Genomic DNA, 14,138 nt, shown 5'->3' on the forward strand with positions numbered 1-14,138 from the left:
AATCAGATGATTCCCAGATCGGGTGGAGCATTGTCAAGAGGCGTCACTTAATAACCCTTTCTTACAGATAGAAATCTGTTGTTGACAGAATCATCCTTTCTCTCATATCGAAAATTCATATTCAATTACGTGTTTCACAAACACAAGAATCTCATGATTGTATTCATAATATTATTCTTAAGGTTATGAAACAATTTTACTATACTAGGTTGTCTAACAAACGCCTTATGTTCATTTAAGTTCACCTAAATCTATCATCGCATGATAAACTAAGCATATATCACATATATCAACATGAATAAACATCAAGGTAGGCATGTTACATCATCTAGCACATTAGTCTAAGCATTATACATCTCTATTTATCACATGAAGCATTTAAAAGCAATTAAAACAGTCAAAAACAACTTTAAAACACTTCATGGAAATATAAACAGTTCAAAACTTTTATATAAACCAAAATTAATCACTCCATTAGATCCGTCTCGGAAAAAAGAATCCAACGGTATATTGCACGCCCAAAACGGAGTTACGAAACTCCCAGAAAATCAATTTTAATCTGGACAATCGGGCTGTAACGCATTATAGGAACGCGTTACAAGCCCTGTAACGCATTCCGGTGATGCGTTACACACTTTTTAAGCCATTTTAAGGGTGTAACGCATTCCGGGAATGCGTCACAGGTGTGTAACGCATTCCCGGAATGCATTACACCCCTATTTTTTTTTATTTTTTTGTTTTTCACCCGCCGCAGTCCTTTTCCTCCTCTCGAACAGCGTGCATGACAGATTGTACATTTGCATCTGTTTTGCCTTTAAATCCGAGCCAACACAGAAGACACAGCAGCAGATATATTCTTTATACATACTTATAATTTTTATATATATGAATATATGATTTAATTAATTATGAATTTAATTGATACAACTTCAAAAATTCATAATAAAAAATTTATACATCCTAAAATTATGAAAAAAATACCCAGACGATCTACAACACTTGTAGAACCCAGATCAACATTCAAAATTATTCTGAGAAATGATTTCTCATCAGACAAAATTAATCGATGATATAACTTGTAAAAATCATAATTAATTCATACAAGCACATAAAATTCTGAAATTTTTACCACAGATCTATATGCATACAACCTATGCTCTGATGCCATTGTTGGATTTTTAAACGCAGCGGGGCGTGGAAAAACACTTTTACACATACAAAATCCAAATAAAAGAATATAAATCGTGAATAAAAATTCGAGGGATCGAATCTAACCTTTAAAATAATTCGGAGACAACGATCAGAGATCCTTAGCAGTTGCTCCTCAAGTGTGAAGCACTCCACCGGTATCCACCAAGAAAACGACTTTTAGGAGGAGGAGGAGGTGGAGAGAATTTGGTTTTCTAAAACTTTTGGGTTTCTGGGGTTAGAATAAAATAGGGTCTATAATAGTGTATTTATAGGCAAAATTTTCAGCTGAAATTTTCCCATAAATATTATTATTATTATCCCATTTATTATTCTCATTAATAATTAAAACACCTTTTAATTATTAATCCTTTTTCTAAACACTTTAGAAATAATTCTCTCTCTTGATTTAATTTCCAAAAATTAAATCCTTAATTAATAATATTAAGAACTTTTCTTAATTAATTTATAATCAATTAAATCTCATTTAATCAATTATTAAATTTGCCAATTAATTATTTATTTCACAAATAAATAATTATTAGCCATTATTAATTAATTCCTCCACCAATAAATCATTCTCTTTTAATGGTGTGACCCTGTAGGTTCAATATTAAGCCGGTAGTAGAAATAAATAATAATAAAACCATTTTATCATTATTTATATAAATTCTCTAATTTATTAAATATGATTAATTAATTAATCACATTTATTCTACATCGTGAGTGATGCTTCTCAACATATCGCGACTATCCGGATAATATGAATTCACTGCTTAGAATACCAAGAACCTGTCAGTGAATAGTTACCGTACAATAAACTCCTTCAACCCTACAATGTCCCGATTAAATACAAGGCATGGATCTCGTGTCAAGCCTATCTAATTTAATCACTTGCTTACCAATTACTATGCGTAGTTCTATGCAAATTAGAAACTCCTTTCTAATTTCATTTACTCTGGCCAGAGATTCCTGAACTAGCATAAGTGGATCAGCCTTGAACATTCACTTCCTTCACTGGAAGGGGTAGATCCTTTATTGATCATACACTATCTTCGTGTACAAATTCCTATACCCAGAAGAGCCCTAATAATTGTCCCTGGAGACTAAGAACTAAACCAAAGCATAGTTCAGTGTACACAAGATGACTATGATGATCTCAAGTCTAAGGATACTTGTACAACTATCACTAGGTGAACAACTGCTGACACGTGAGTGAACTCCATCAGTTGTTCAGCTGTGCGAGTCATGTTCAGTGAACTTATTCTATAATAAGCACCTACATACTAGCTATAGTGTCACCACAAAAATGTCTATGAGAACAGACATCCTTCATAATGAAGCAAGCATAGTATGTACCGATCTTTGCGGATTATTAATTACCAGTTAGTAATCCTATGACCAGGAACTATTTAAGTTTAGAGTTATCATCTTTTTAGGTCTCACTATTATGATCTCATCATAATCCATAAAAAGCTTTACTCTAAACTATGGTATATCTTATTTAAACACTTAAATAGATAAAGCCCGTAATAAAAACAAAACAAGTCTTTTATTAATATCAATGAAATCAAAACAGATTACATAAAAGTTATTCCTAAATCCTCATACATGATTGGACTTAGAACATATTCCTTTCAAAAGCAATATCAGGTCGTGTGTTGTTTGCGAGGTATATAAGAGCGCCAATTGCACTAGATATGGAACTTCTGGTCCAAGGGGATCTTCATCTTCTTTTCTGGGACGAAATGGATCCTTTTCAACTTCAAGTGACCGCACCACCATTGGTGTAGTCAGAGGATGAGATTTATCCATGTAAAATCGATCAAGAACTTTTTCTGTGTAGGTTGATTGATAAACAAATATTCCTGAAGATAAGTGTTCCACCTGTATACCTAAACAAAACTTTGTCTTTCCAAGACCTTTCATCTCAAACTCATTTTTCAAATAATTAGCAGCATTAGTAATATCTTCAGAAGTACCTACAATATTTAAATCATCCACATATACAGCAATGATAATGAAACCAGTTTGAGATCTTTTAATAAACACACATGGACATACTTTATCATTAACATACCCATCATTCAATAGGTATTCACTAAGCCTGTTGTACCACATACGACCAGATTGTTTTAGTCCATATATTGATCATTGTAATTTAGCTGAGTATAAATGACGAGTCTTAGTCTCATCCAATTTTAATCCTTCAGGGATTTTTATATAGATATCACTATCAAGTGATCCATATAGGTAGGCTGTCACAATGTCCATCAGATATGTTTCCAATTTCTCCAGACAAGCCATACCCATAAGAAAATGAAAAGTAACTCCATCCATCACAAGAGAGTAAGTTTCCTGGTAATCAAATCCAGGCCTTTGAGAGAATCCCGGGCTACGAGCCGGGCTTTATATCTTACAATTTCACTTCTCTCATTTCGTTTTCGTATAAATACCCATCTGTTCCCAACGGGGACTACACCAGCTGGTGTTCGGACTGCAGGTCCAAATATATTTCTCTTGCGCAAGGATTGCAATTCTTCCTGGATTGCAATTTTCCATTTTGGCCAATCATCTCTTTGTTCACATTCTTTCACAATTTGTGGTTCTGGATCGGAGTTTATAATAATATCACATACCACGGAAAAAGCATATACATCATCAATTTTAATACTCCCACGATCCAATAATTTTTCGTTATGTACATAACTCAATGAGATCTCATAACTTCCAGGTACCTTTGCTTTTACGAAAGCATGTGCCACTTCAGGGGCAATATCCTCTTCTAGAGGCAATATCACTTCTGGTGGTTTTGTCACTGCCACTTCAGGGGTTTTAACCTCTTCAAGAAGGGATACCACTTCTGGGGTATTATCTGGAACACTTGCCACTTCAGAGGCATGTCCAATAGTTTTCCGTTTGTGTGGTACATTTAAGGTCCCGTAAGAGGGCTATTTTAAGCTAGAAGGGTGTAACACCCCCAGATCCGGGGTTAGGGATCCGGGTCGTCACGGTCTTTCTTCCCACAATTATCACTTAACTAAATTAATAATAAACAACCTCATGTTGTGACCCCACACTAACACACACCACCACACGTCATAGTCTCAGAGATGAAATTGAAATAAGTACAAGTCCTTGAATCCACAATTAAAAGTTATTACAACCCAAAATGATTACTTGATAAGTTTACAGTTAATTGCCATTATCTGCCACAAGTTATAATTATACATAATTGATTCTCAAAAGTAGAATGTCTGATCTACAGATAGATCTACCTCTGCAGCTATAGCAGCTACGATCTCAACGGGAAGGCGCGGGGCGCTTCCCACGCTCTTGCACTGGGTCTGCTTGAGCCTGGCCATCTTTCCTAACTGTTGTTGTGTGATGAAGAAATAAAGCAAGAGTGAGCATTACAGCTCGCAAGATAATATATAGTGTAATCAATAATGCAAGTATCTAATAGATAACTTACTGAAAACCTTTATCAAGTGTAAGATAATTACTTACTGGATATAAGCTTAAAGGAAGATGAAGTTACCAAATACTTCACTATACTTATATCATTTATAAGGCTACTTGAACTACCACTGTTCAAAGTATTATAGGTTTAAAAAGGTCATCCCATAGATGAGACCACAAGTTAAGACTTGAATAGATTCAATCTTTGAAATATTATTGAATGAAATAAAGTTACGAGATACTTTATTTAGTCCCGATATATATCCACATATATATCTCTTAAACATTTCCTGGAACCTCTGTTATGTAAGGTATGAACAGAGTTTGTAACATCCAATGAATTTTGGAAAGGAAAAGAATTTTGGCATAAACCCGATATCTTGCTGATCAGGCAAAGATACCAATAAGTAACATTTTCTACTAGTAGATGGATGAATCCCCCACCGGTCATCACCCTGGTCATATTAAGACCTTGTGCTGGACCGCCACCCGGCCTCTTACGCGTTGATGGACTGCCACCCAGCCACTTACACTTTGATAGACCGTACCCCGGCCTGTCGCTTATGCCGACTCAATTAGATGGGCTTACTTCCCGAACGTTGGGTAAGTAATCAATTCATTTGTTTTCTCAAACAGCAACTACGTTGCGAATGTAAGATACACCACAGAGCTGGATCCCCCAGGTTTTGAGCGAGTATTTAAATCTCCTTTGAAAGGAAGATCTTAAATATAAAAATGAGTTTTGGGGTCCACTCTAACTTTAAGAATCATTCTGAAGACTTGAAAACACTTTAAAGAGTGTTTGGAGTAATGCCGATTTAATAAAGTAAATCAGCCCCGATATATTAGAAAATATCTGAATATTATTATTTAAATAATATTCTCATAAAGATAATCCTTATAAAAATAATCGAAGTAGAAGTTTTAAAACTTATACTTGAAATGGATATTAAATAACCAAAGATATACTTAAATGAAAGTACTATCCTTATTTGAATAATCAAAAATAAGTTTGATTATCGAAACATTATTCTTTAATAAAATAAAGAATATTAATAAATAATAAGCGGAGTCGTAATACCTCAAATGAATATTATAAATAATATTTATTAAATAGAATAAACGGAGTCATACATCCTCCCATGAATATCCAATTAATAATCATTAAATATAATAAACAGAGTCATAAGCCCTCAAATGAATATTCAAAATAATATTCATTTAATAAAATAAAAGTAGTCATAAGTCCTCGAATGAATATTCAAAATAATATTCATTTAATAAAATAAAAGTTATCGAATAAACCTTATTCGATTAATAGTTTTGAAAACTATATCAACATATATATATATATATTTAATATATATATCTATATAATATACTAGGGAACATCGACTCCCGGTTTAGAAATATGTTCACCTTTTGATCCCCTATACTAAGGGTAAACTCAAATACTGCTTATCTCTAGCATAGGTATTATGCAACTAATAAGCATTTGAACCAACAGATATATAAATCAAGAATACGAAACAGGCATGCATATATACCATATCACATGCTCCAAAATATCGCAAGAATTTGCTAATAACAAATATGCATTTATCACAAGATCATGCATATACACATATACATCACAACAACAGTTTATACGGGTAGAAAACTTGTTTGAGCGACTGAGGGTTACAAATGGCTCGGGACGAGTCTGGTAACCTATAAACAACATGTGAGTTGGAATTAAACCAAAGTCACTTTAAATCTATACTTTAACCAAATTAGACTCTAACGCTCGCTTTGCGCTTACTGATTCTCTTAAGTCACTCAAGTACCCTCGGCTCCACCATTTTTAATAAATTAACCATTATGAGTTTTAAGGCGATTCTTTCGCGAGTGTCTTACTAACTGCCTAACACACTTAACATAATTGTTTCATACACTAATTAACCCTTTTTAGGTCTTTAACCTATGTTTCAAAGTAAGGCGAGGGGTAATGTTTCGTTCGCGAAACGTCGTTACTTAAAACGGCCGTTTCTCCTAAACCGTACATCGGAATCAAACGAACCACATATCAAAACGAAGCTCGTAACATGAACTATCTAAAATGGCAATGGTCAAAATCTAGCTGGGAGTTCTCGGGTCCTAATGTTATGAACAAAAGCAGTCTAAAGTAAATCGGACATTACGACGACTATGTTTACGCGATTTCCCAATTTTATACCATTCCAATACAACCACCAATCAATCCCAATCCATCCATACAACCAACATCCATCCACAATACATCATAACAGCCCCAATCAACTCAATATTAACAATTATACTTATTCTTAAACTTGAATTTAAACTATACTTAAGTCCTTTAACCAAACCATAAGATTTCAACATTCAATTCACCACCATTCCAACCCAAACTCTAAACCAACAAGCATTAAGCTACTCTATTACCATAACAACCAAAATCATCCTAATATAAAAAGTAAAGCTAGGGTTTGGAGATGATATACCTTCCTTGAAGTGATGTGAGTAGCTAGGAAGCCTTAAGAAGCCTTGAGATGTCTTAGGGATGCTTGGATCTTAAAGGAAAAACAAGAAAAATCAAGTTAAAAACCTTGAAATCACTATTCATTGTCTTCTTAATTGATTTCTTGGAGAAGATTAAGAATGAATTGGAGGCTTAAACTCATAAGATAGCCATAACTATGCATAAGGAGTACTAGAGAATTATCTTACTAATTTAGGAAGCTTGGAACTTGGATTTTGAAAAAACTTCTCTTTGAAAATGGAAAAAGCCGAGAGCAAATGTTCTTGGTGAAGAGAAATACAATTTTTGTTTTGGCTTGGTGGATGTAGTTTTGTTTTTGTTTTGGTTAATTACCTTATTAACCTTGTCTTTGTGTGGATATAAACCAACCACATCTCCTCCCTCCCTATGTTATGCTTACATCACCTTATTGTGTCATCATCTCTTACTTGTCCTCTCCTTATTGGTTGGATGACCTCATCATCCCTAACCTCCTTGATTAACTTCCTAATTGTTTGCCTAATGACCGCTGATCTGTTATATGGTTCGCTTAACTTTCGTTTTCGTTTATCGTTTGAGTGATCATACCCGGGATCTTATTACTTAGGTTCCCTTAACCTTTCTCAATATATTATATTCCTTTTATGATCCTCTCTTATAATCCTTTAATTTAAATCCTTTTTATCCTGTTACCTTATACTCAATTCTTTCCGTATCTAGTGGATTTCCGGGAAAAATCAAAGTGTTCGGAATTGGATTCTGAAGATCTTTACATACACTTATATACCATATAGAGTACTAATAAAATCTCAGAATATCCATAACAGAACCCCTACATAGTGTGGCATGAAAAATTTTCTCATTTAGCAAAAACACTATTCATAAGGGTTACAAAAAGTTCAAAATTTTGGGGGTTATTACAAAGGGGCTTGAATAGCTTAATTACCAATTTCAAAATTGTTATGGTATTTTAAAATAATTTATCCCTTTTTAAAACTTTACCGAGTGGTTATGCAGTTTATATGTGCAGAAAATAAAGTACAAGGAAAAAAAATACCATACGGTGATTTTATCCTGGTTCGCGATGGCGCAACCTCTAATAGATTCGCTCACCCCTACTCCAGTCCCCGAGCTCCTCTCCCGGACTCGGGATTTTCCTTTATAATAAACTCGCTCCTTTAGTAGGCGGGGAAGCCTTTACACCCTTACAAGTATTTGTCTTGGTGCATAACACAAGGGTCACCACCTCAAAATAAATGTAATACCTACACAACTTATCTTAGACAATAACTCCCCGCTATTTCTTCAAAGTTGTTGTAGAGCCTTTGTGTGGACTTGGCTTTCTTAGCTTTTGTCGGTCCTGGATCTTAGTGATCCGGTCTTGGGTCTTTCCTCTTCTTCATGGTGAGAAGACTAATAACTCCCCGTTAGTATGTCTAGGACTTGGGTCTTAGAACGAGAATCACCTCACGTCACTTCACCTCACTACGAAACTAATAAGACAATCCCCGAAACAAAACAAGTAGAAAAAGGTTTGTTTTGAACTAGTATGTTCCTGTACTAGCCCACAAGTAGTATAATATCCAAATAAGAATATTAAAACTAATTAGTTATACTTGACTTAGGATACTACAAGATCGTCAAGTATATTTATAATTACTCCTTTATATATTTTGTTAGGAATATATGTGCATTAGTTTGATGATATGTTTAACAAAACACTTAAGTAGAAATCTAGTGTTTGTAGCCTCAACGGATAAGACCACTTTGGCTATCCGTTGATGGTGTAGCTTTACTTAGAAATAAGTCTAGTGTTGTAGCACATTTCAGTCTCTGAATTTGAGATATAATTCTTAAATGTTGAGGGAAATTATATGTCATGTTGACTACTAAAGGATATGCAGATAGGAAGGCCAATTGTAAATATTTCATGCCTTGTAATTTTGTATAAATGAAATGGTGTCAACGGATAACTTAAAGACCTTCAACGGATGAGAAACAAAGCTTCAACGGATGCCTCTAAACCTTCAACGGATAACATCCTTAAACGGATGAGTGCATCAACGGATAGAGCTTCAACTGCTACACATCAACGGATAAAGCCATCAATGGATGAAGGCTTCAACGGATGTTCTGTTAAATAGAAGTTGTCAAGTGGTAGTTGTACCTACAAACAGAGGCACATGGGTTGACAGAGACAACTGAGATGTGGTAGCCTATTTCAGGAACATCAGAAAAAGCAGCCGTTCTACTCTAGTATAAAGAGGCAATAGTCAACAATGCACTGGAGTAAAATGGAGAAGAAACAAGTGGAGAACTTATTTTATTATTGTACTTTTTATCTTTGTCTTCACTTGTAAACTTGGTGTTATATAAACCAAGTAGCAGCTAGTAATTAATATAGAATTTTTCCAGAGCTGTTTAGAAAAATCTTGAGAAAAATTATCTAGTTTGTACTAGGATGCAGCTGTGATCAACTTCTTGAATCACAGATTTTCTGAAATACCATCTCTGGTGGAACAACAAATCCACCAGAAAAGTTTTTAAGGTCTGTTGTGTTCTGTACTTTTGTGCTTGAATATATATCTGTCTGTATTAGCTTAAAGCAATTCACACACTTGTTTATCTTAAACACACAGCCTTTGAAACTGCTCAAAACTTGAAAAAGTTTTGAGATTTACATTCAACCCCCTTCTGTAAATCTCATTGTTAGTTCACTAGGAATAACAATTGGTATCAGAGCAGGCTCTTGACATACAAAGAGTTTAAAGTTCTTGGAAACTAACAAAGATGAGTAAGAAGGATATTGGAGTAAAAATCCCAGTTCTTGACAAAGACAGTTATCACCATTGGAAGGTGAAAATGCACCTTCATCTACTCTCCCAAGATGAAGGTTATGTAAACTGCATTGAGAATGGTCCTCACATTCCCCACAAAGTAGCCACAGTTGCTACAGCCACAATTGTTGTTGGTCAATCCATTCCAAAACCTAGAGCAGAATGGACAATGGAAGACACAGAAGAAGTCCACAAGGACAAGAAGGCTATGAACATTTTGTTTAATGGTCTTGACAAGGATATGTTTGATAATGTGATAAATTGCACAACTGCCAAAGAGGTTTGGGACACAGTTCAGCTACTGTGTGAAGGTACAGAACAAGTAAAAGAAAACAAAATACAGCTTCTCATTCAACAGTATGAGTATTTTCATTTTGAAGAAAATGAATCTTTAAATGACACATTCAATAGATTCCAAAAGCTGTTGAATGGACTGAAGCTGTATGGTAGAGTGTACCAGGTGAAGGATTCAAATCTTAAATTTTTAAGATCCTTGCCAAAGGAATGGAAACCCATGACTGTCTCCTTGAGAAACTCTCAAGATTATAAGGACTTCACTCTTGAAAGATTATATGGAATCTTGAAGACTTATGAACTAGAGCTGGAACAGGATGAGGTATTGGAGAAGGGAAGAAAGAAAGGAGGTTCAGTTGCCTTGGTAGCTGAAAATGAGAAAGAATGCAGACAAGAAACTGTGAGATCAACATTAAACTCCAAAGATGGCACAAGCAAATCAGAATCAAGCAAGGGTAAGGAGCAAGTTGCTGAGAATGAAGACAACTCCAGCCAAGATGACTCTGATGGTATTGATGAGCATCTTGCATTTCTATCCAGAAGATTTGCAAAGATGAAATTTAAGAAAAACACTAGAGCCACTAAACCTCATAAGAACATGGTGGACAAATCCAAGTTCAAGTGTTTCAATTGTGGTATAAGTGGACACTTTGCAAGTGAGTGCAGAAAGCCAACTTCTGAAAAGAAGAAATTTGACCAAGTAGATTACAAAAAGAAATATTTTAATCTGCTCAAGCAAAAGGAGAAGGCTTTCATTACTCAAGAAAAAGACTGGGCAGCTGATGGAGAAGAAGAGGATGAAGATGTGGAATATGTCAACTTGGCTCTCATGGCTGATTCTGAGGAAAATGAAGTTAGTTCATCAAGCAACCAGGTAATCACTACTGATTTAACACAGCTAACTAAAGAAGAGTGCAATGATGCTTTTAATGACATGTCTACTGAATTGTATCACTTGCGTGTGTCTCTTAAATCTCTTGCTAAAGAAAATAGTAGGATTAAAGAGAACAATCTGTTTTTAAGTAATAGAAATGCTGTGTTAGAAGATAAGTTGATTGACCTAGAGAAAACTAAGCTACATTGTATATCTGTTGAAAATGAACTAGCTGAATCTGTTAAGAAAGTAGAAATACTTTCTAATCAATTAGAAAGAGAGCAAGAGGTGATTAAAGCCTGGAAGACATCTAGGGATGTTAGTGCTCAAATTGTCAAGGTCCAAGGAATTGAATCATTTTGTGAGACTGCCTGGGATAAAAACAAAAAGAAAATGGAATTAATTGATGGGCTGTCAACGGATGTGGAATCAACGGATGATGAAAATTATCCGTTGAAGGAAGAAAAGGAGCATCCGTTGAAGGTTCCTCAATTAAAACAGGCAGATGTTTCTAACAGTGAAAATCTAAAGAAACTCAACAAAAAGTTTGGTTCAACTTCCAAGAACTTTGTCAAAGAAGAAGCAAGCACATCCAAAGATTTCAGTAAGGTGAATATAGGACACATGACCTTAGAACAGTTAAAGAATAGGCTCAAAGTGGTTGAGGATAAAAAGGAAACTAAAAGGAAATCTAATAGAAATGGGAAGGTAGGGGTTAACAAACATAACAATTACACACCTGATAAGTATGCTCCTAGAAAAAGCTGTGTGCATTGTAATAGTGTTAATCATCTATCTGCTAATTGCAAATCTATTAAGAAAACTCCCATACCTGTACCCTCTTCCATGCCTAATATGTCTGCATCACCTCTGCATGCTATGCCTGTTATGTCTCAACAGAATCCTTATACACATTTTGCAAACATGCCATATTTTAACAATCTTTATCTTGCTGCATTTAGTATGCCTCAAATGCCATACAATATGCCTATGTGGAATAACATGTTTGCACAATCCATGCCTTATCAAATTCCAAATGTGCTAAATGATTCTGTGACTAACCCTACACCTCAACCAACTACATCTAAGATCAAGGTTGACTCAAAGTTACCCAAGTCTAAAGATGCAGGAGGAATGAAGTCTAGGAGAAAGGCTAACATGAATGGACCCAAGGAAACTTGGGTACCAAAATCAACTTGATTGATTTTATGGTGTGCAGGGAAACAGAAGAAATCTATGGTACTTGGACAGTGGCTGTTCAAGACACATGACAGGAGATTTCTCCCTGCTCACAGAGTTTAAGGAGAGAGCTGGCCCTAGCATAACCTTTGGAGATGACAGCAAAGGGTTTACTATGGGATATGGCTTGATTTCAACAAGGAATGTCATCATTGATGAAGTTGCATTAGTTGATGGTCTCAAGCACAACTTACTGAGCATCAGTCAACTATGTGATAGAGGGAATACAATTTCCTTCAATTCTGAAGCCTGTGTTGTCACCAGTAAGAAAGACAACAAAGTGGTTCTAACTGGAGTTAGAAAAGGAAATGTGTACTTAGCTGACTTCAACTCTACTGATGCAGAATCTATTACTTGTCTCTTCAGCAAAGCAAGTCCAGTTAAAAGTTGGCTATTGCACAAGAAGCTATCCCATTTGAATTTCAAAACAATGAATGATCTAGTCAAAAAGGACTTAGTTAGAGGAATTCCTCTTGTTGAATTCTCAAGGGATGGTTTGTGTGATGCTTGTCAGAAAGGCAAACAAAGGAAAGCATCATTCAAAAAGAAGCTTGAAACAACAATTGATGAACCATTACAGCTGCTACATATGGATTTGTTTGGACCAGTCAATGTATTGTCAATTGCAAGAAAAAGATATTGCTTAGTGATTGTAGATGATTTCTCAAAGTTTTCATGGGTCTATTTTCTTGGATCAAAGGATGAAGCAAGTGAAATCATTATCAATCACATCAGGCAAGTCAATAATCATCCTGACTTGAAGGTTAGGAATATCAGGAGTGACAATGGAACTGAGTTCAAGAATTTGACAATGAGGCTGTTCTGTGAAGAAAATGGAATCATGCATGAGTTCTCAGCTCCAAGAACACCTCAGCAAAATGGGGTAGTTGAAAGAAAGAACAGATCTTTAATTGAGGCTGCTAGAACAATGCTTGAAGAATCAAAGTTACCAACATATTTCTGGGCTGAAGCTGTTAATTGTGCCTGCTACACTCAGAATATTTCTTTGATCAATCAAGCTAAAGGCATGACTCCTTATCAGTTGTTCAAGAGAAGAAAACCAACTCTAAACTTTCTTCATGTCTTTGGATCTAAATGCTTTATACTGAGAAATCAATCTGACCATAAAGGGAAGTTTGATGCAAAGGCTGATGAAGGGATATTTGTTGGTTACTCAGCTGGAAAATCTTATAGGGTCTACAATCTAAGAACCAACATTGTTATGGAATCTGTGCATGTTGTGTTTGATGATAAAAAGATTGATGGACTAACAGATGAGGGACACCATGAGAGACTCAAATTTGACAACATTGAGATATATTGTGATGATAGTGAAGAGGAGACTGATGGAGATGACACTTCAAAAGGGATTCAAAACATGCCCTTGGATAATGCACAAAATTCTGCATCCGTTGATGGAGGCAATGCAGTATCCGTTGAAAGACATAGTGCATCATCCGTTGAAGTACAAAATGAAGCATCCGTTGATCATAGTTCATCAATGGATAATCGATTTACATCATCAGTTGATAGAACTCCAAGTTCCCTGCAAAGGACCAACAACTCAGGGGGAGTTTCAACTAATCAACACTCTGTCTCATATCATGATAATACTGAGGCCACCTCATCTAGAGTATATCTTCCACCTCAAAGGAAATGGACCAAGAATCATCCCTTTGAACTGATCATTGGTGATGCATCATCCAAAGTGCAAACAAGAAAAGCT

The 14,138-nt window shown here is 35.3% G+C and overlaps 1 protein-coding gene across 1 annotated transcript; it reads right to left on the bottom strand.

Annotated features, from left to right (window-relative positions):
• Positions 1-741: 741 nt before the first annotated feature.
• LOC141700605 (uncharacterized) lies at positions 742-3,272 on the bottom strand. Its single transcript, XM_074504310.1, has 3 exons — positions 3,269-3,272; positions 2,817-3,170; positions 742-812 (listed from the first exon to the last, which is right to left on the bottom strand). Exons 1-3 carry the CDS (start codon positions 3,270-3,272, stop codon positions 742-744), a joined length of 429 nt encoding a protein of 142 aa, XP_074360411.1.
• Between the last annotated feature and the right edge of the window lie 10,866 nt (positions 3,273-14,138).

Source organism: Apium graveolens, unplaced genomic scaffold, assembly GCF_009905375.1.
Source record: "Apium graveolens cultivar Ventura unplaced genomic scaffold, ASM990537v1 ctg2580, whole genome shotgun sequence".
Taxonomy (NCBI): domain Eukaryota; kingdom Viridiplantae; phylum Streptophyta; class Magnoliopsida; order Apiales; family Apiaceae; genus Apium; species Apium graveolens.

Excerpts from the sequence above, each read along its gene's own strand:
- LOC141700605 (XM_074504310.1), bottom strand. Across the intron at positions 813-2,816 it reads ATTGCTTTTGAAAGGAATAT|GCAAAACAGATGCAAATGTA; the intron begins GTTCTAAGTCCA and ends TCGGATTTAAAG.